The sequence below is a fragment of the Periophthalmus magnuspinnatus genome, chromosome 21 (genome assembly GCF_009829125.3).
Source record: "Periophthalmus magnuspinnatus isolate fPerMag1 chromosome 21, fPerMag1.2.pri, whole genome shotgun sequence".
NCBI lineage: Eukaryota > Metazoa > Chordata > Actinopteri > Gobiiformes > Gobiidae > Periophthalmus > Periophthalmus magnuspinnatus.
In genome coordinates this window covers 18,998,177-19,021,129 of record NC_047146.1, presented here as the reverse complement: position 1 = coordinate 19,021,129, position 22,953 = coordinate 18,998,177, and the positions used below count along the sequence as shown (strand labels likewise).

Sequence of the window (22,953 nt, the reverse complement as noted above, 5' to 3'; positions counted from 1 at the left end):
CTCATGCATTCTGAGCATCCTAATTATTCACCATGATGAGTTTATAAGCACTTTTCACAATTCTCAAAGACCAGAGCGAAGATTTGCCATGACGGTGCTAACAACAACTGGCATACCACCAGCGTACTTCCTGAATCTTGGAAAATAAACACTTCACAATGCAGATGTAGACAGTACACAGTGGGCTAATTTTGACCTCAAGAGCTGCTTCTGCATGAGAGACAATGCATGGGAAAAAGTAGAAGTAAAGTACATCCCTCCACCACTGCTGTAGTAAAACGCTGGTACAGTTGCAGTCCTAACAGTGGATGCATGCTTCTCCATCTTTGTCACGATTTAGTTTAATTTTTCATATTTTTTTTTTTTTATATATTTCTGCTCAGATTGTCTGCAGACGCCTCACTGAACAAGCTCGGCCCAGGCCCCACCCCTCATGAGTCATGGAAAATGGCATTCATTTGGACGTTCATGATTCGCTCGTGCGGATGTCCGTCAAAGGGCATGATGGTGTCAGTGTTGGCGCCGCCCCCTGGCCCGTACAGAGTCCCGCCCACCGCGCCATAGTGCCCTCCGTACGGGTAATCTGTCCCTTCGTGTTTGAAGGAGGGGGGGAAGTTGCCATTGACACTGAGGGGGGGGCTGAGAGGACCATCGAAGCCTGGGTCTAGGAAGGGCTCCAGGGGGCCGTACGGTTGACCTTTGACCTGTGGGACACAAAGAGAGAGTTAGTCCAGGTGAGCAAACAAAACCCTAACCATAACCCTTGATCTCTATTCCTATCAGGTTTGGTGATGTGACTTTATGGACCGTAACAGTCCCACACAATTCGCTCTGGGTCAGGAAATAATTTTTCCCATAGACTTTTCCAAAAATTCAAATATTAAGAGTTCAAAGGAATCACAGAGACTAGCAAACTATGTGCAAAATTTTTCCAAAAAGCACTAACTTTGCCAGCAAGATGAATTCTCAACATTAACCCCAGAGCCTCGGTAGAAAACATTATGGTGTGTACCACTGTTTTATGCAGATTAACACTGGCAATTTGTGCTGAAATTAGCGATTTGAGTAATACTCCCTCTTTAACATTTCAACAAACACTGGAATATCAACAACAAAACTAATTCAAGACTTGCATTTCTGCATTTCTAAACATGTTTGTGGAAGTGTAAAAATTACAGGATTACAAGACATTTTGTTCTTTCCAAAGTACATATTATTAAATTTTATCTAAATTATTGCAGCCTTTGACAATTGTGCGACTAAAATTGCAATTAAAATTTATTTGATTGCAATATAGGCTATTGTTCTGCTCTACTAAGCTCCAAACTTGGTCAATGCCGTAAATATTGTGGATGAGCTCTGACCTGGTGGAAGATGTGTGGAGGCTCCATGGTGCCATAAGGTGGGCTGGGCAGGCCGGGGGTCAGGCCTGGGCTCTGGTACGAGTATGCCCCAGTGTAGGCGGGTCCCGGGGCCAGATGAGGCAGCTCTGAACCCTGCTCCGGAAGGAAGGTTCTAGGGTTCAGCTGCAGACAGCCGGCCACCAGGTTAGTGGTGGGCTGGGACAGACCTGGGGACAGGGGACAGGTTAGTGGGAGGGGAAGGGGGCAGGTTCTGCATGCATTTCTTTAGTGGAATGTTTAGCAGTTACCATGGTGACAAAATGCACACCTTAGCCAAAATAGCCAAGTAAGATTTTAGATTATTTTGAAAAAATACTAAATGGATTCAAACAAGCCAATTTTGGGACATTCTGATCAATACGAGAGTTCTAGCAAGCGCTAATCTGTTGTAGCTCCAGCTAAGTCAGTTATTTATGGTCAGATTGTGTTAAAATATGTACAGTCCAGCTAAGGCAGTCCTGACCAAGAACAAAATGTTATTATTATTATTATTTTTTTTAAATCTCTGTTATAATGTTTCCTCATCAAAAACATAGAGGGAATTGTGTTTTATTTCATTTACACATGTTTAACACAGAAACCCTGCATATTTTGGCTGAGTTTTTCTCTCAAACAGAAAACACTCTGTTCCACCTTGTGATGTCACGTGGTAATACAGGAAGTGAAAGGAAATGAAACAAAACACAATTTCATGTTTGTTTTTGATGAGAGAGCAATGTCTTGGCTTAACATGGCTTAAAGCTCACCAAAATCCATTTAGCCTAAAATAGGACCTTCAGATTAAAGTTGGGCGAGTAGTGACTATGGTTGAGATCAGGACCAGTCTACCAGAAATGAATGGAAGTCAATGTAATGCCCCCAAAACAGCAACCCAAACCCGTGTGCGTGATTCTTCCTGCACCTTTGCACAGAGCCTGCACAAAGCTCATGAGGTCTGGGGCTTTCCCTGAGCGCAGTATCTCGCTGAGGGCCCAGATGTAGTTCTTGGCCAGGCGCAGAGTCTCAATCTTGGACAGCTTCTGGGTCTTGGAGTAGCACGGCACCACCTTCCTCAAGCTTTCCAGTGCATCATTCAGGCCGTGCATCCGGTTCCTCTCGCGAGCATTAGCTTTCATACGTCGGATCTTAAACCTGCAGAGAGATGAAATTTCCAAATAGCTCAGCATTCCGTCTGGGAGCGAGACTTAATAGTGCAACCATAGCATCATAGCTTCCATGTGTTCACTAAATGTGCTATAAGAACATATATGTTCATATATGTTCAATGTTTTTTGTGGAAGATAATTTATTTTATTTATGGACTGTAATGACATGTATTACATGATTTATGAACATACTCAAATAAAATTCAAATTCAAATTCAAATTCAGAACCAACTTTGAAAAGTTTTGTTCTCATAGGTTTGGTATCCAGTCTAGAGCTCTATAACCCATCGAGTGGGTTATAGAGCACAGTGATTGCCACTACATGTACTGGACACTATATTGTTGTGTACAGGGCTACTCTACATTACATTATGATATAATAAAGGCGGAGCCTCGGGTGTCTCACATGTCAGAGCCGACAAACATTGCAGCCACCAGCAAAAAGTTAAAACATGTCCCCTGTTTCGTGTGTCTTACTAACTTGGTGAGCAGAAGAATCAACATCCCAAATCAAATCCCAAACAAATAAAAATGAGGTTCAACATTTGCTGATCATGACTTTGGACATTCCTTTCAAAAACAGTGAATCTCCCATAGCATCACATAGACCCCTGCCCATCTGAAAGATATACAAGTATTTTATCTTCATTCTACTTCAAAGAAGAGTGGGATAATAAGCTCTGTCACACAAAAAGAAAGACTGACTGAAGCACCCCACATACAGAGCACATCCCCAAATGTCAACAGAGATCATGGTCCACTACTGGCAAAAGTGGTCAAGCTAATCATCTCATAACTACAAGGTTGGAGGTTCAGTGTAAGTCCAAGCGCATGGAATCTGTTGTTGTGTACTTGGGCATGACACTTCACCCACTTACCTCTCTGGATGTGGTGGGTTAATGAATAACTTGTGGACAGACAGGGCTGTTGGCGCTGACTATAACGACACTTCTATCTGGCTAACTGCCAAAAAAGTGACCTCAGGCAATGTGATTTTTTTTTTTTTTTTTTTTTTTGTACTTGGTGTCATCATTTTACACACTGTGAATTTTATGCTAATATGTTCCGCTGAGTAAAACATATTTCTTCCAAGGACAGAAATGAAAGTTCTGATTTAGTAAAAATTACAAAGTGGGTCCAGGTATGATAAATTATAAAAGTTTATAATAGTTACAACTAATTAGCCTTAATTAAGCATGAAGAAATCATAAATCATTCTTAATAATGACATGTTTGAAGAGGAGGTCATTTCTCTCTGGGGTATTAACTGCTAACACATAACATATTTAGATCATTTTGAAAATGCTACATTTACTGAAAACAACATATTAACATTATTTACATGAGTCTCTCCTCCTTTTGCTTCCTGTGCTAAGTCACTCCCCCTTCAGTGCACTATCACAATGCAATTAGTGTGCATCCCTAGTGTGAAACTACTGCACATCGAATCAAGTTGCTCTGAACAGTTTTGTATATTTATGGAGAATTGTGATGTGGGACCATGGGTGTGGACGGAGCATTGCAGAAAATCTTACAGCTAACCTTAAGGAGGGCCAGACAGTGATCCCAAAAATACTCATACAAACATGCATGGATTACATCTAAAATCCCTTCAGGCATGTTTTTGATGAGGGACCAATGTTAAAACATAGTAGAAAGCTAAAAAACATAATACCCCCTCTTTAAATAGTTAATACTCTGATTGTGTTTATTAATGAGATACCAACCTTTGCAGCCGAGCCTTGGTCATCTTTTTCTTCTTGGGCCCTCTGCGCTTGGGCCGCTCATCCCCGTCCTCTCCCTCGTCCTCCTCCTCCTCCTCGGGGTCTTCTTCTTCTCCCTCCTCCTCTCCCTCCTCGTCTTCCCCTCGGGGCTCCTCCATGTGCTCCTGGTCTTGATCCTGGTCCTGATCCTGGTCCTGGTCTGGACTGCACACCTCCTCACATTCGTCCTGCAGTGAGCGCGTCATCTTCTCCTGCTGCATAAATAAATGGTTATGTTAACTAATTATTTTTTTGGGTCAGTAAAATGAAGATATTTACAATCACTTTTAGTATTGACCAGTGATGGAATGTAACAAAGCACAAGTAGTAAAATGCTGTATTGATTCTGTTGTTTCTGTTGAACAAAATTCAGCACAAATCTTTATCAAAATCAATTCATTTGAAGCTTTATTAGGCCTTATCTACCTCCACAAAAACATACCCAGAGTTGTGTTTTGTTTCATGCACACATGTTTGAGTAATTCTGGTTTATTAATCTGTCTACATCTCTGAAGCTCACAGTGCTCTGGTCCACCTTATGATGTCATGAAGCTGTAGTTTTCAAGTTAAAGACTACCTTTTACCTTTTGTTCAGTAGATTCCAGGATTGAAATCATCCAAATAATTCTATTGAAGGTGTGTGGAGTCTAAAAACATAATGGAGCACTTCCTGTGTTATCTCATGGCATCACAAAGTGGAACAGAGTGGTTTATGTTTGAGAAAAAAGCTCAGCTGAAATATGTGTGAATGAAACAAACAAAACTCCAGGTATGTTTGTGGTGAGGAAACAACATTATAACATAGACCAGAAAATAGTGGACTATGTACATCTTTAAACAGGTATTTCAATGCTTTTAGTTTGTTTTTTTATGTGATACTTCCACTACTGTTGATAAATATGAGCAAAAATTATGATATAGTTTTAAACATGTAGTCTGTTCAACATTGAAACACTAAACTCAATACATCTAATTATACTAAAATTTAGTTTTTATAAATTAAGAATTTGATAAATATATGTGAACATAATATTTTGTTCAATTCACCAGATTGAAAATGATCTAACCATTATTCATTCACATTCACTCCACGCTATGTGGTTTACGTGCAGCTGATGCCATGAACATCTGCTGGGTGTTGAACAAAATGCCATAAAGAACTGTTGGTGCTCTTAAACAAATCTCTTATATATAAAATTACAGTCACAAGGTAGTAGCATTAACAGTTTTTCAGTTAGTCATCTTTATTTCTGAAAAATGAAACACCTAAACAGGACCATGAACACTCGTACTGATCACAGGCTCCTGAAAATGTGTTATTTAAAACCATTTTGTGTGTTTTGTTGTTCTTGGGTTGTTGTTTTCAGACCATGTTAAAACCTTTTTGGCAGCATTTGGTAATGTGTGCATTATGTCAACATGGTAACTGCTGAACATTCTGCCATAAACCTGCTTGTAAAACCCCCATGTAATGTCACTTGTAGCCACAGCTGCCCAGGGGCAGACTGACAGGATCAAGGTTGCCAATCTGCACCATTGGCCCATCCAACCACCACCAACATTCTCACACACTCCACATTCATACTAGACAAGGTGGTTGAAGTGTCTTGCCTAAGGACACAACAACATGTATTTTGTTTTTTTTTGTTTTTTTGCCATTGCTGCCCCACAGTGGCACCTCGTATTCCCAGCAGTCTCCCCTCCAAATACTGACCAGGCCCAGCCCTGCTTAGCTTTTCAGATCCCATGAGATCAGGCCTTGACAAGGAGGTTTGGCCACATAGTTTAAAGAACATATATGATGCATTCTTGTGACTTTGATTCCCTTTTAAGGATGTTTTTGGTGACTTTGGGAATAATATTTCACATTTTATAACTTAAAATAATGTCTGCATGATGGAAAATATACTTTTAAAACTAAATTAATTTCCAATGACACATTAGGTGTCATTTTCCATGTTATGATGTCGTTTCTTCATCAAAAACATGCTTGGATAGGTTTTAGATGTCACCCATGCATGCTTGAGTATTCTAGCAATCTCTCTCAGGCCCTATTCAAACCCTCCTTATGGTGAGCAGTACAAGCCTGTACAAGGCTCCGCCCATAAGTCAACATCATCCATGCTCCCACACAACAAATGTCCATAAATATAAAAACATAAAAACATGATAGAAAACAATACACTACAACTTGACAAATCTGATGTAATGTGCAGTAGTTTCATGATGCACTGATTGTGAACATAGAAAACAAAGAGCGGAGAGACTCAGCATCAAATACGAAAGTTTAACTTATAAAACATGGTAATACATTGTATTAGAAGAATATAGCATTTTCAAAACAATAAAAGGTAACATGGTGATCTAAATATGTTATGTGTTTACAGTTAATATCTCATAGAAGTAAAATACCACCTCTTTAAGGATTTAGGATAAGGATTTATCAAATAGTACCTGCAGTATTTACTGTAAATCTTGTTGAGAGTTGTAGTCTGGGGTGTTTTAATGTTTTAATGTTTTAATGCTTTAATGTTTTAATGTCTGGCACTAGCTATCTTAGTTATATTGTGTTAGAGTGTTCCATGTCTGTTTGTATTGAAGGGTGAGTTGTTTTTAATCTCGCTGTGCATATGTATGGTGTTGTACATATGTATAGTGACAATAAATGCATTCTATTCTACAAGGTACAGTATACAACATTCTGGAGGTGGATTGTCATCTGCATGATTCCAAGGCATTATAAAGTTAAAGTTACATTCTCCATGGGGATGAAGTTTTGTGCCATTCTGTGGAATATTACAGCCAAAGGACGACAACATTTTACTTGTACCTGTTTATTTAGTAACTGTATTCATTACACTGTTTTACCTTAGATGGGTTCACTGCCTCTAGGAGACTTGTCAATGTAAATCCTTTATTATTAGATCAACAATATGGTTTAAAGTTCAGAATACCTGTTTTTCAAGTTGTTTTTCAGCAATAAACATACCTGTAATGGAGTCAATAAAGGACAGATATGTGTAATACCTTACTATTGAACATTTCAGGCAAAGTAATGACATCTCTATGGTGGCAGACCCCAGAAAAGTTACATAATGCACATTAAGGATGAGCTAATGGTGACAATGTTTAAGGTTAGAATCAGTCTCCAGGAAAATAATCGAATGTCCCTAAGAAGCATGGAAACCCAACATGTGTGTGTGTCGCTGTCCAGGTCTGTGGTGCTGAAACCTCTCACTCCTACACAGACCTGCTGCTGTTTAGAATGGAGTTTGAATTCACATACAGTGAGTGGTAGTGCCTAGTATGAATCTGCGTGAGTGTTGGTGGTGGTCGGAGGGGCTGATGGCACAGATTGGCAGTTTCACTTCCATCAGTCTGCCCCAGGGCAGCTGTGGCTACAGTAGTAGTTTACCACCATCGAGTGTGTAGTGAATGAATAATGACGACAGTGTAGCACTCTGAGAGGTAAGCCTGTAAAGCCCATTACAAGTGGAAGGCATTAGCATTATTATATTTTACTTTGAGCTCTGGGTTGGAGGAATGCGTCAGTGACACAGTGTGTTTGTGCTGTTTTTGTACCTGCGCAAATGGAAATCAGTTGTATTCTAAATATACTTGAGTTAAAGTAGAGATACACTTGGTCAAATATCACTCACTCAAATTATTACTTAATTTAAAGTACTGCAGTATTTGCTTTAGAAATTAGTTAAGTACTGAAAGTACTTTTTTATGAATAATTTTAAGTAAGTCTTAGGAATGATAACTTTGCAGCTTCAAAAATAATAGAATGGAGTAGGCTACTTCAGATGACAAATTCAAATTGTATTTTGATCTCATACTGTTCAGTCCAGGCTCTAGAACCTTTGTAAAATATTATTAGAGTAATAAGACATGGGTTAATTGCAAGCAGGAATTCAATTACTTTGTATATTTACGCCAAGTCACAACCAACTGTGTAATCAGTGACATTGTGCCCAGAGCGTGTACAGGGCAGAGCCTTCTTTAATGTGAATCTCTAATCTGCACATATCTAGTCTCTGGAGTAAGCGTCATGAGGCTTTAAATGGAACAAAAGATGTGGAAAACTGCTCCTCCAAAGTACTTTGTACTTGAAGCCTATTTTTAGAAATGTAGTGAAGTAAAAAGTATTATATTTGTCTTTCAAATGTTGTAAAGTCCAAGTAATAAGTACTCAACTAAAATATGACTTCAGTAAAGTATAGACCCTCAAAACCTGTACTTAAGTACAATAAGTAAGTACATTTACTTAGTTACAGACCATCTCTGTATAAATATAAATATATACATCAATAAAAATATTAACATTTTTATTTATTAACCACAAAACTAAAGACATTGTTCTATTTTTTTTATTCTGTTCATTATTTTATGGGAAAAAAATGCAGACAAATTTCTCAAGCTATAAAGGCAATCGAGATTACACTAACTTACCCTGACTTTATATATCTCACTATTTGTTTGCAAAATGTGTCGATAATTATTATCAAAATTATAATTTATATAATTTATATAATTAATAATTTATGTTACTTATTATTAGTTATTGTTAGGGTTTTTATTACTACAATTACTATAAGCAACTGCCTCTTGGAAAAGTCAAATCCGGTCCCCAACTGTGTACCATATGTTCCATTTCCAAATATCCTCTGCTCTTTCAAAAAAAAAAAAAAAAAAAACCAAGAAAATTTTCTAATTCTCTTTCAAAAGATGTACAAAAACTCTCTCCTTTCTGTTGAGTTTTTGTGGTGCGATCAGGAGCCTACCTGACAGTGGTCGTGGTGCGTTCAGGGTCCGATCATGTCCTCTGATAGTTTAGTATGAAATATACAAATCCTGTGTCCGACCTGCCAGTGGGACGTGTGTGCGTGTGTGTGCGTGTTTGTACCGTGCTTTTATACACGTGTGCGCAGAGCCAAGCCCCGCCCCTCTGCCCTCCAACCCCCCTCCTCCCTCTCTGAGCCATATGCCCAGAGCTCGTGCCATCTGTCACTGAGTGTGTCCTGCAGCTCAGACCTACTTTAAATTTAACATTTATATAGAACCTTTAAAGTTAAAGTTTTCACACAAATATTTTCTATTTTCTGGAATGAAGGCAACAGAAAGCAAAAGTGAAATGGAGCATTTTAAACAAACGTTTTGTAAGATTAAAATATTCAATTTCATAAACCTGTCCTATCAGTGTCCCAAGTACCGGGACAGTGATGGACAATAAAATAGAACTTTTATTGATAAAAATTGTAATGCTGATTTTTTCTGAGCTACAAAAACAAAAACACTGGACATGATGGCAAGTTATTTATGTAATAATTTGGTGTGTTGGATCTCAAAGCGATCATCCAATCAGAAAACGGAATGAGTCCCACATGAGTCTCTCATTTGTGTTGCCAGTTTCAATGCTGAAATCCAGTTGGTTTAAGCCTAAAAGGACCCTCTGATCTGAATAGTCACTACCTAAACCCCAGCACCTGCAGACAATCATTAATCAGTGCTAGTTCAGCCTCTGCAGCTCAGGGAGTGAATCCTGAAGGTGCTGAGCTTTCACATGAGGCTTGACCTGTCCATATACTGAGAACGAGAAAAACTTGTCCGTCCTATACAGAAAGAGTCAGTTAGTATCAAAATAAATCTTTCACAATATAAAAGTTCACACCTGTGCAAAAGATAGTGTTATAATAGAAATGATGTATGCAGAGCATGTCACACTTCAATAGTCTACCTCAACCCTATATTAGTGCAAACATGTTTTAGGAGAGAATTGGACACCTAGCTTCTTCAAACAAGCCTATTGGATGAGTGGCCACAAAATGTGTTCAGTCTTAAAAGTCTTTGCCCAGTTGACAAAATTCATTTTATTTTGTGATGTGACGTCTCATGTGATGTGAGTCGTCTCGTTTCTCTCTGATTTTTTACAGCTGTGCAGGTTTTGACCTGGCAAAAAAGGCAAAGTTATGTGATAAAGATGAAAATGGTACAGATATAAAGGAACAGTATGCAGCCTGCACGCTTAAAAAAAACTGTTCTACAGTCACATCTGAACCTGAGTTGCCAGTGCCTTAACCTGCAGATAGAGGACACATGTCTCATTCTCAGTATGTGGACAGGCCTCATGTGAAAGCTCAGAACCTCCAAGATTCACTCACTGCAGAGGCTGCACTAACACTGATTAATGTTTGTCTGCAGGTGCTGGGGTTTAGGTAGTGACCATTCAGCTCAGAGAGAGTCCTTATGTTTAAACCAACTGGATTTCAGCATTGAAACTGGCAACCAAAATGTAATGTAAATACATGAGACATCATGTCCAATATCAAAGAATAAATCAGCATTACAACTGTTATCAGTAAAAGCTATATTTGATTTGAACATGTTTACCTCTGAGAACATAGGTCAAGTTTATGGAAAATTTAGAAAACCATGCCATTTATGGGGAAAGTCCATTGCAACAATGGACTTTCCCCCATTGTGGGACAATTAAAGGTTCTCTTTTATCTTTTCCAATGACATTAAAGGTCCTGTACCCAATTTTTCCCAGTACATCTGAGCACAGTGAGTCTTGCCCCAATACAGATATATTGTATAAGCAGCTCTGTCCCTTGTCCCCAGTGTCTGTTCTACTGTCTCTTGTCACCTGTGCCTGTCCCTTGTCTTCTTTACTTGTTCTCTGCGCCTGTCCCTTATCCCCATTACCTGTCCTTTGTCCCCAGCACCTATACTTCTGTTCCTTGTCCCCTGCACCTGTCATTCTGTCCCTTGTCCCTTGCACCTGTACTTCTGTCCATTCCCCCCAGCACCTGTCCCTCTGTCTCTTGTCTCCTGCACCTGTCCTTCTGTCTCTTGTTTCCATCACCTGTCCTCTTGTCCCTTGTTCTTCTGTCCCTTGTCCCCAGCACCTGCCCTTCTCTGCATTGTCCTTCTGACTTTTGTCCCCACTATTTGTCCTTCTGTCCTTTGCACCTGTCCTGTCTTCAGTATATGTACTGGGGAGATGGTGAAGAGTTTTCCTGGCTGTCCTCTCTGGTTGCCGGGAGACGGGCTGTCCTCTCTGGTTGCTGGGCGACAAAGTAAACTGGGTGTAATGTTTAACAGGAGACAAACAGCAGCTGGACATGAGACGCACAGACAGGAAGACCAAGACCGGAGACCAAATCACAGTGAGTCACAGAGTCATGGAGTTTGAGTCTTAAGTCTTAAAATGCTTTATATATACTTTCTCTTTTATCTTTTCCAATGACATTAAAGGTCATATATATATATATATATATATATATATATATATATATATATATATATATATATATATATATATATATATATATATATATGAATTTCTATTTTCTAAATGCCAGGATAGTGACAATTTTTCATTACTTTCTTCAAAGTCAGATGTTTACATTCAGTAAGATTACTATGCATTTAAACTATTTGGGAAAACCCAGACGATGATCTCACGTCTTTCGAAGCTTCTGCCTTATTGACGACATTTGAGTTAATTAGAGACACACCTGAAGGACTGTTTCATTGTGTAACATTGTGGGAAAGTCAAATGAAATCAGTCAAGATATCAAGAAGAGAAATGTGGACTTGTACAAATCTGGTTCATCCATCTGTTCAAACTATTATACACAAATATAAACACCATGGGCATGCTCAGCCATCACACCGCCCAGGAAGGAGACTGGATCTGTGTCCCAGAGATGAGCGTGCTTTGGTCCAAAATGTGCATATCAGTCCAACAAAAGCAAAACAGCTTCTAAAGATGCTGGCTGAAGCTAGCAAGAGTGTGTCATTATCCAGAGTAAAGTGAGTACTGTACCTGCATGGGCTGAAAGGCCACTCTGCCATTATTTATTTATTTATTTAATTAGAACAATGTATGCTAATGAATAGGGGGTCTGAGGTAACAAAAGGGCCAAAAACTCCAATTAGTCCAAAAGAAACATAAAAAAGACAGATTACAGTTTGCAAATGCACACAGAGAAAAATAACTTTTGAATACATTTTGGAGAAATGTCCTGTGCTTTCATGAAAGTAAAATTTAACTATGCTCATTTAGCCATAATGAGCATTGTTATGTTTGAAGGCAAAAGCTGGAAGCTTGTAAACCTGAGAACACCATTCCACCTGTAAAATATGTGGTGTCAACATCATGTTGTGGGGTTGTTTTGCTGCAGGAGGAACTGGTGCACTTCACAAAACAGATGACATCATGAGGAAAGAACGTCATGTTGAAATACTGAAGGAACATCTCAAGATATCAGCCAGGAAGTTAAAGCTTGGGCGCAAAAGGATCTTCCAAATGGATAATGAGCCGAAGTATACTACCACACTGGTTACAAAGTGGCTTAAGGAGATGGAGATTGCAAGACAGCATCAGCGTGTACTACAGTCTTCTACCTGCTCTGCTAAAACTGATGTTTGCTGTGGCATTGCTTTGTATTTTGCGCCAAGATATCTCTGGACTGCTAATCTACAATCACCAGGCACTTCTCGATCTAAAGCAATCTCATGAATGGTTTGCTAATGTTGTGAACTTGTCTCTGATGTCTGGTTGTTTTCCCACTGTCCTGAAACATGCTGTGGTCCATCCACTCATCAAAAAGCCTTCTTGACCCAAAAATTCTTCCTTAACTTTAGACCCATCTCAACGTTGCCTTTTGTGTCTAAGGTTTCAGAGCAACTTCAGACTTACCTTAATCTGAACAAAATTGGTGAAAAATTTCAGTTGGTTTTAAATCTCAGCACAGTACTGAAATGGCTCTTTTTTTCCTCGACTGTTGGAAATCCGCTGTTTTTTAGTTTTTAGACTTATCAACTGTCCTCGAAACGGTGGATTACAGCATCCTTCTGTCCCGCCTGGAGAGACATGTGCGTGTTAAGAGTGCAGCGCTCTGTTGGTTTCGAAAACTCCTATCTGTCAGACAGGAGTTTTTCTGTGAACCTAGGAAACTCCTCTGTGTGTCCCTGAGAGTACGGTTTGCCCCAGGGTTCTACATTAGCCCCAGCACTGTTCGCTCTGTACATTCCCCTGGGTGATGGTTTTAGAGGGCACAATGTAGCATTTCATTGTTTTGCAGATGACATTCAAATATATCTGCCAGTGACCAACAATGACAACGAGATGAACCATCAGGACTGTCTCAGAGATGTGCAGACTTGGCTGACCACAAACTTCCTGAACTTAAGTGAAATTAAAACTGAGACCGTGGTGTTTGGCCAAACTAAGCCACTGCTTGGACAGCAGTGTGATTGGCTGTCTGTCCACTTATTGTCGCCCTGCAGTGAAGAATCTTGGTGTGATTGTGGACTCTATGTTCAAACTGGACAAGCACATTAGCTCTGTCATAAAGTCCAGCTTCTTTCAGTTGAGGCTCCTTGCTAAAGTAAAGCCCTACCTTCTTTTCTTCTTCTTTTGAAAAAGCAATCCATGCATTTGTAATGTTGTGTCTGGATTATTGTAATTCTTTGTTTGTGGGGCTGCAGCACGTACAGAATGTCCAGAACGCTGCAGCTCATTTGCTGGTAAAAACTAAGTTTTTACATTGGGTGCAATTGAAAATGTTACTGATAATGTTTGAATGTCTGCACTCTATGGGTCCTCTATTTTTGAGGGAGTTACTGCAGCTCTATACTCCATACAGAGCAATGCGGTCAGCTGACCAGCTCCTACTGACTGTGCCCAGGGCCAGGCACAAAACCAGAGGAGACAGAGCCTTTTCTGTAGCAGCAGCCACACCATGGAATAGCTTTTAAGGGTTTGAAGTGGTCCACAGTTATTCCTCACTTACCTTAAATCTCTTGTAATATTATTTTAGAGGGACTTGTTTAACAGCTCTAATCATCTCACCTGTTGTAGTTCCAACTAAACCAGCTCTTTTTGGTCAAATTCTGTGTTAAAAGAAAGTTCAGATTAAAGCCTAACTTGAATAACAGAACTTCAGACAGAGCAGTATCTCTAGTTAGCATCACACACCCAGGGAATGTTGATGACGTCAGCTGCAAAATATCAATAATTAAATGCAGACAGTCTTACAGAAGATAAAGACAATATGTTAATAAGTGCTTGAAGTTATATTTATTTTGATGTGAGAAAAAGATCACTCTTATATATTTGCTAATAGAGCAAGTAGTGTTTGTCTTATTTCAAGTGCATTTTAAATAAAAAAAAAAAAAGTATTTTGTGCTTATTCCATTGTAAAATCTTAATTCAAAAGTCAAATTGTACTCAAATGAAGATAAATACTATACTTTTTAACAGAATACCCTATTTAAGATTGTTTTTTTGTTTTGTTTTTTGCACAGTGAACATATTATAACCTCAAGATCTCCTTCTGCAACATATCTGACCTGGGACAATACACATTTTGTTCAAATACATGGGGGAAAAAAATACAGGTACAGGCCTTTTGAGTATAAAAAACAAACTAATTTAAAAACTAAATGTATAAAATTCATGAAGACATATTGGCTAATGCACAATTTTATGGGTATTTTGTATTAAATTCCAACATTTGTAGATCACATTTTGACATTATATTCATTGTAAACTGTAATAGATCTAATGGCATAGGCACAGTCTGATGAGGTCGAAAGGCGGACAAGGTGTATTGTCCATTAAAAAGGGGGTAATTTACTTCCATGGGGTATTAACACTCCCCCTTCAAAGTGCTATCATCTTGCATCCTGCTAATGAAACTACTGCTACTGCAGATGACACTCACATCTATGTCTCACTGGCAGCAGGTGAATATGGACCAGTGGATTCACTCTGACACTGCATCCAACAGATCAGTGTGTGGATGCGAAACTACTTTCTCCAGCTAAACTCAGACAAGACTGAAGTCATGGTCTTTAGTCTGCAGAAACCTAGAGAAAGTCTTAGCAGTCACCTCCAGTCTCTCTCTCTCTAAAACCTTCAAAGCTAAATCTAGGGGTAATAATGAACTCAGACTTGAACTTTAACAGCCACATCAAATCAATAACATCTGCAGCTTTTTACCATCTAAAAAACATTGCAAAAATCAAAGGTATACTGTGTAAACCAGACTTAGAGACTTATCCATGCATTTGTCTCCAGTAGGTTAGACTACTGTAACGGCCTGCTCACTGGCCTCTCCAAATGAACATTAAAACAGCTGCAGTACATCCAGAACGCTGCTGCTCGGGTCCTGACTAGAAGCAGGAAGTACGTGCACATAAGTCCTGTGCTCAGGTCTCTGCACTGGGTCCTGTGGCTCAAAGAATAGACTTTAAACCAGCTCTGCTTGTGAACAAGTCTCTCCATGACCTAGCACCAAAGTACATCTCTGACATTTTAGTGCCATATGAACCATCTCAGGGACAGGCCTCCTGCTGGTGCCCAGTCAGGACTAAACATGGGAAGTTAGCGTTTCAGCTAAAACCTGGAACAATCTTCCTGAAATAGTGAGACAGGCCTCTACTTTGATAATGTTTAGCTTTATGACAGAGCTGACCCTGAAAAGTTTTTGTTCTGCACTCTTCTCTTTTAATGTTATTTTTATGATGATTATTTATGTTTTGATTTGTTGTATTGTGATTTCAACATCTTTCTTATTCTGTAAAGCAATTTGAATTATCTCTTGTACGAATTGTGCCATACAAATACATTTGCCTTGCCTTTGCTAGTCAACTCACTGTGTATAGCTTTGTGCCATCTTTTTGTATATATATGGAGAATTGTAGGAATTGTATATATATGGAGAATTGCATGGGTAACGTAGGCTGGTGGGCTGAGCATTGGACAGAATCATACAGATAGGGTTTGAATAGGACAAGGGAGAGATAAATAAAATACTCAAACATGCATGGATGACATCTTCAGGCATGTTTTATAGGCATTATAACATAAAAAGTTCCAAAAAGAAAAAAAATATATAACATTGCACAAACCCTTTCTTTAATAATATGTGATGTGTGTCATGATGCTCTAACTTTCTGTTTGTTATGTAAAAAACCCCAAAACAAACTGTACATCTAAAATACCCTAAAAATAGAAACAGGTCCACAGACTTCCTGTTGAAACTGCAAAACTGTCTGGCCCTGCCTCTTCTACAAGCACAAGATTTTCATTTAGGTGATTTTATTGCTGAAAAACTATAGCTCTGATCTGACCTGTAACAGATCGACTGCTTGTCTCCATGGAGATACATGTTTAATGACACTGTGGGATGCACTATGCGGTTATAGCAAGAACAGATGAACAGGCAATGAACCCTTAACCAGAAAAGTTTGATAGTACTCCTCCTGGTTTAGTTCTGATTTAGTCCTGGTTTAGTCCTTAACAGACTAGAGATCGGCAATTCCAGGTCTGAAATCATGCAAATGTTTCCACTTAAGTTGTATGGAGTTCCTGTACTACCACATGACATCACAAGATGGAACAATGTGTTTTCTGTGAGAGAAGAACTCAGCCTAATTATGCAGGGTTTGTGTGTTAAACATGTGTAAATGAAACAAAACACAACTCCAGATATGTTTCTGATGAGGAAACAACATTGTAACATAGATCAGAAAATAGCGTAATAATGGCCTTTTAAATGCTGCGTGTATTTGTTCAGACAAAGTGAGTGTGGACATCGTCTCTCCACTTGCAGTAGTGTGGAGCCGGTGTCCCCCTGGTGGACACATCTAAACTGCACACATGAAGCACTGGGCCGTGGATGGGACACAGTTGTTCGGAGCGCTCGCGTGGTCCTCTGGTTTAGTCCCAGGACTCAGCCCGTTTGAGAGAAGACACTGAGGAGGCCCCTACTGACCCTGTCTGATGCAGTTCCGCAGTGTGGGCTAAATAAAGCGCTATTCATGATAACAGCAGAACCATCTGCGCATTTTACGCACACGTCATTTTCCGCTTCCTTTACATTTATTTTTTTTTACACAATCTTAGTATTTTCAGAATTTCTTCTATTAGACATGTCGAGAGGAGCGTACACAGTTGGACAGTGAACACAACTGAGGCTAAACTGCACTAAATTAGTTACCAAATGTGGGACAAGGCCTGAATTAATCCAGATCAGGGACAATGCAATCAGAACTAAACTGGGCTGAAACCAGTGATTTTTTTATTTTTATTTATTTATTTATTTATTTTATTTACAGAATCCTAAATACCTGTTTTACAATGTCACATATTGCGTTATATGGCCCAGAACTCTGAATGGTTATTCTACAAAACACAGCATAGGATTAAAACTGTAGTTATTCCTACATACAGTCTACTTGTGTGAGCTAGACAACTTTAAAAAATAAAATAAAATTCATTCATTTAAAATAAATTAAAAGTTACAAAACAACAACACAGACATGATGGAGAAAAAGTATCCATATTTAGGCATATTTCTGTTGCTGAAAAAATAGAATAAATTAAAATGGTTCCTTATTTAAACATTTCTTTCTCGCCTTTGATACTTTATCAAGCAAACTCCTTTTATCTTGTTAAATATTTTTTACTCACTTGAAACCAAGAATTTATCTAGCCTACTACTGCTGAACTATTTGTAACGCATTTATTTATCACTGGTTAGAGAAACACAAGAGCTGTGTTTTCAATGTTTCTGCAGTTCGAAAAAGTAATACAAAATTAATACCAAATGAAATAGTAACTGTACTGGAATGCAGTTTACTTAAACTTAGTATTCTGAGTAATATTTTGGCAGTTCCTTCCCAAACCAGCACCAAACACCGTGAGATTTCAGTGCGCAAATCGTGCCACGATGCCAGTATTCTAAAGCGCGCACTTTACGCACGGGCACGTTCCTCCAGACCTCTCCCGCAAATGTCGCGTTCTCGCTGTTTTCCACTAGCATTTTTATTATTTATTTTCTGGGTTTGTGTATTTTTGAGTCCCCACACACATCTATCTATCTATCTATCTATCTATCTATCTATCTATCTATCTATCTATCTATCTATCTATCTATCTATCTATCTATCTATCTATCTATCTATGTGTGTGTGTGTATGTATATGTATATATATATATATATATATATATATATATATATATATATATATATATATATATATATATATATATATATATATATATATATATATATATATATATATATATATATAGATAGATAGATAGATATAGATATAGATATAGATATAGATATAGATAGATAGATAGATAGATAGATAGATAGAATGTAGCAACATTTACGTGGAAAAAAGAAGGAAGAGGCCCTCCTCCTAGTCTGGTTTTAACTTTCTATTCCATGGAATCAGATCACGTGCTTCCTTCTGTTACTCAAAATTAATACTGCGTAATTTCGATAAATGTATTTAGATACTTCCTATAGCGGCACTAAACCACGTGACTTGAGCGCTCAACCCGTGCCACGGTGCCAGTGAAGCGCACACTTTAGGCCCGGGCACCTGTGCTCCTCCAGACCTGTCCGGCAGATGTCGCGCTCTCGCTGTTTTTCACCAGCATTTTAAGTATTCTGTGTTTTTTCTGGGTTTGTGTGTTTTTGAGTCCCCGCCCCTCTCCGTGCGTTGCTCCAGGAAGCGGAAGTCCAGCGTAGAGTTTGGGAAAAGTTTGGTACAAGTTTGTGACAGTTTGGACTGACGCAGCCTGACGCAGCGGATCGACATGAGGTGAGTACCCCGTCACAGCGACACGAACCCCGGCCCCTGCCTCTGGACCGGACGCTCTTGAACTTTACAACTCCGATCGTCCGGGGCCCCAGTGAGTCTACTGCGCACGGGGACAACTGGAACAACCAGTCCCCGGAGAGAAGCGCAAACTAAAACAAAAACAGGACAAAACCAGGATTTAACTGCTCCTAAACCTGAGATACACATGCACTGATCCGGGACTAGGTAGGACTTCGTCTAAAACGATCTCAACGGTGAAATTAATTTAGTTTAATCCTGACCCTTGAGGTGTAATTGATGTGTGACAACTTTACGTATGGTGTTGACACGTTTGTCTATCTTGGGTATTGTCTAGTTCTGAGTCAGTCCTGTTTAGTCCTGGTTTAATTCTGGTTTAATCCTGGTTTAATCCTGCTCTTAATTCTTGGTTTATTCCTGGTTTGGTCCTGCTTTTTAGTCCTGATTTAATCCTGTTTTGGTCCTGCTCATTTGTCCGGCTCTTTAGTCTCTGTTTAGTCCCTGTTTAGTCCCTGTTTAGTCCCTGTTTAGTCCCTGTTTAGTCCTGGTTTGGTCCTGATTTGGTCCTGATTTAGTCTTGATTTATTCCAAGCATTATAATAGCTGATTCAATTAATTAGTTATAGTTCAGATCTGGACATCTAACTTTATAAAGTACTTGTTAGTCTTGGTTGCGTCCTGCGGTTAAATCCTGGTTTAGTCTTGTTCTTGGAGCCTGTTTAGTCCTGGTTTAGTCCTGGTTTAATCCTGGTTTAATCCTGGTACAGTCCTGGTACAATTCTGGTTTAGTCCTGGTTTAGTCCTGGTTAATCCTGGTACAGTCCTGGTACAATTCTGGTTCAGTTCTGGTTCATTCTAGTTTGTTTATGCATTATTTTATCCACACTTCTCGTGCGTCAGTGGGGACTATACTTTGTCCTGTAACTTTATACTTTATGTTGTATAATTGGATTATATTGTAATCTCTTATGGAGTGCAGGGGTCATTAATGCTCTGTCAACCATTCACTGGACAACAGAAAACAGATTGTGGTTGTAGTAGTGGTAGTTGTTGTTGTAATTGAAGTAGTAGTTAGAAAAAGACTCATTAAGGCTTGTGTTCACTTTGGTTTGGTCCTGGTTTGGTCCTGGTTTAGTCCTGGTTTGATCCTGATGTAGACTCTGTTTGGTCTTGTTCTAGTCCAGGTTTAATTCTGGCTTCAGTACCAATGTTGATGTAGTATGTAAATGTAGCTTTTAAGGGTAAATTCTACCAAAGTGTAGTCAGCTTCGCACCATTACAGTTTTAAAGTATAGACATTAGACCTTCATACAGGCGGTTTGGAGTATGTTGCCTAAGGACATGATGTGAGTGACTTTAACAGTATTTATAGAAGCAAGTAGGGCTGCAACTAATGATTATTTTAGCAATCTTGTAGTCAGAAAGACTTTTAAAAATAAAGTATTATTGATAGAATTAAGATTTTATATTTTTTTTACAGTTTGATGTAATAATGCGTCTGTCTTTGTTATAAAAGGTCTTTACATATGTAGAGTCTGATTAGTTCAGATAATGGTTTGGATTATCAAACTACCTTATTTTCCGGACTATACGTCGCTTCAGAGCATAAGTTGCACCAGCGCAAAAATGCGTAATAATGAAGAAAAAAAGCATATATAAGATACACTAGATTTTAAGTCGCATTTTTTGGGGAAATTTATTTTACAAAATCCGAGACCAAGGACAGACATTTTCTCTTTAAAGGCAAGTTATAATAATAAGAATAAAATAGAGAACAACAGGCTGAACAGCAGTACAGCACGTTAATGTAACACATTTATGTTTATTCACCTACATGAAGCATAGACAACGAACTCATCACGTGTCTGGTATGTTTACGTAAGATATTAACAGTATGCCGGCTTGTCTACAAACATTAGAGACATGAGAGTTCTTTTCACTGATGTTTACTGTGGTGTTACTTCTTCATCACAGTTCACACTGTAGAACTAGCAAACACATAAAATATAACATACGGTAAGCTCTTGCTCATATTACATGTACACACAAAATTGCATATGAACAAATGGAAAATATACATATCGCTTTGGCCCGCTAGTAAACAAACCGGTGAACCGAAAACTTTATTTAAGAAACAATTGTAAAGTAAATATAGTGCTCTGTCGGGTAAGACTCTACATTAGTGATTAGTAAAAAACAAGGCTGAACTGGAAGACAGGAAGTAGTTTTTGTGACTTTAAACTAGACTTAGGATAAACTAGATATACAACTTTATGGTCTTATAAATAAGGGGAAATTAAATATGAAATGCATAAAAGAAAACAAGTCAAGTACATTTTCCTACAGGTATTACAAACGCACCAGCTCCATCTATTGGTCAATCAAGTGAACTGTAACATGCATAAGCAACTGTTACATAACACATATTTATTCAGCTACATGAAACATAAGCAGCAAACTGAATAAGTGTTTGGTTGTTAACAGTAAGATATTAACAGTTAATCAGATAACTAAATCAGAAAAAACAAGTTAACAAGTTTACTTTCGCTCTCACTCCAAATCACTAAATCCATTGAATTCATCCTCGACACTTCAAGCGACACTTCATCCTCGGTGTCACTTCTGAACTCCGTCAACTCCGGAAGTAGATGAAGTGCTGTTTCCGAATGGCTGTCATACTGGTACAGAGCCTGGAGTGCCCTTGCAAGGTTGTCAGTGTCACAATAATGAAGGTGCGAAATTCTATATTTTAATAATTTCACATATAAGTCGCACCGCTGGCCAAACTATGAAAAAAGTGTGACTTTTAGTCCGGAAAATACGGTACAACTACGATTATTTGTATATTTGACAAGTCACTAGTAGTAGTAGTAGTAGTAGTAGTAGTAGTAGTAGTAGTAGTAGTCGTAGTCGTAGTCGTAGTCGTAGTCGTAGTCGTAGTCGTAGTCGTAGTCGTAGTCGTAGTCGTAGTAGTCACAATAATGTTAATAGAGGCCTAGAGTTGGGATGGGCAATATATCTGTTCCAGTATTGATGTTGGCCAATACTGATACTCAATACTGATATTCAGTATCAATATTATTTGGGTGGTGCTCCATTCTGTGTACCCTTTTTGAACAGACTAATGACATGAAAATGGAAATTGAACACTGCTACATGTTTGTGTAAAGATACAGCCATATAACACATTGTGTATCCACATTATTGTGTGTATATGTTACTGAGACATAGCCTCACTATGGATTTTAAAAGATAAATATCAGTATCGGCAAATAGCCATTATCAACCACAGCAGCAGGCCAAATATTGGAACTAGGTATCGACTCATAAAATCCATATCAGGCCCTCCCTAGTCTAGAGGTGGGTCTATGGGGCCATGGAGATTAGCAAAGCAACAATAAAGTTTTTAAAGTTAATCAATAAACATTTCCTTTTAAAGCTGCATGATGTAACTTTTCCAGTGGGTTCTCTGTCACCATGGTGATATTATTGCTTCTAGAGATAGACCAATATTTGTTTTTCAGATTCTAGAATGTGATGATGTCATTCTCCCAGTGGTGAAGCCAGAGACAGTTTTCCCTGTTCATTCCACTGTAGTTTTCCATAACATATTCAAAAGGTAAAGTCACAGATGTTGTACCTGGTCATTTCTATTGATGACTAGACCAAGAACTCTGTATTAACAACAAAAAACTGCATTTAAACTATATTCTTTTGAGCTGCCCCATCTGTGTTAAATATTATTGGCCTATAGAATGTTGTGAGGATAAAACCCAGCCATATGGGTTGACCGATAACGGGCTAATATTTGACAGTTTTTAGAGTGGTGACCTAATTCCACTGCTTTCTAGGTTGGAAGTCAAACAGGGCTGTGGATGTCCAAATATTATTGCCATAGATATAATTTTTCTTTATTCCTTTATGTCTTATGTTTGGGTCAAGCAGTGCACAGTTTAGACCGTAATTGAGTTTGTAGTAATAGGG

At 38.6% G+C, this 22,953-nt stretch overlaps 1 protein-coding gene across 1 annotated transcript; it reads right to left on the bottom strand.

Moving 5' to 3' along the window:
• Positions 1–9,186, bottom strand: neurod1 (neuronal differentiation 1). The gene is made up of 5 exons (XM_033987519.2): positions 9,099–9,186; positions 4,276–4,526; positions 2,305–2,534; positions 1,365–1,570; positions 1–704 (listed from the first exon to the last, which is right to left on the bottom strand). The coding sequence occupies exons 2-5, from the start codon at positions 4,515–4,517 to the stop codon at positions 432–434; spliced, it is 951 nt and encodes a 316-aa protein (XP_033843410.1). The 5' UTR covers positions 4,518–4,526; positions 9,099–9,186; the 3' UTR covers positions 1–431.
• Between the last annotated feature and the right edge of the window lie 13,767 nt (positions 9,187–22,953).

What these genes read in the sequence shown, in the direction of transcription:
- neurod1 (XM_033987519.2), bottom strand. Translation starts at nt 4,517, where the DNA reads ATGACGCGCTCACTGCAGGACGAATGTGAGGAGGTGTGCAGTCCAGAC. An exon ending in TGTGCAGGCTCTGTGCAAAG is followed by an intron (nt 1,571 to 2,304) that starts GTGCAGGAAGAA and finishes CCCTGTCCCCAG; the next exon opens with GTCTGTCCCAGCCCACCACT. An exon ending in CTCCACACATCTTCCACCAG is followed by an intron (nt 705 to 1,364) that starts GTCAGAGCTCAT and finishes TGTGTCCCACAG; the next exon opens with GTCAAAGGTCAACCGTACGG.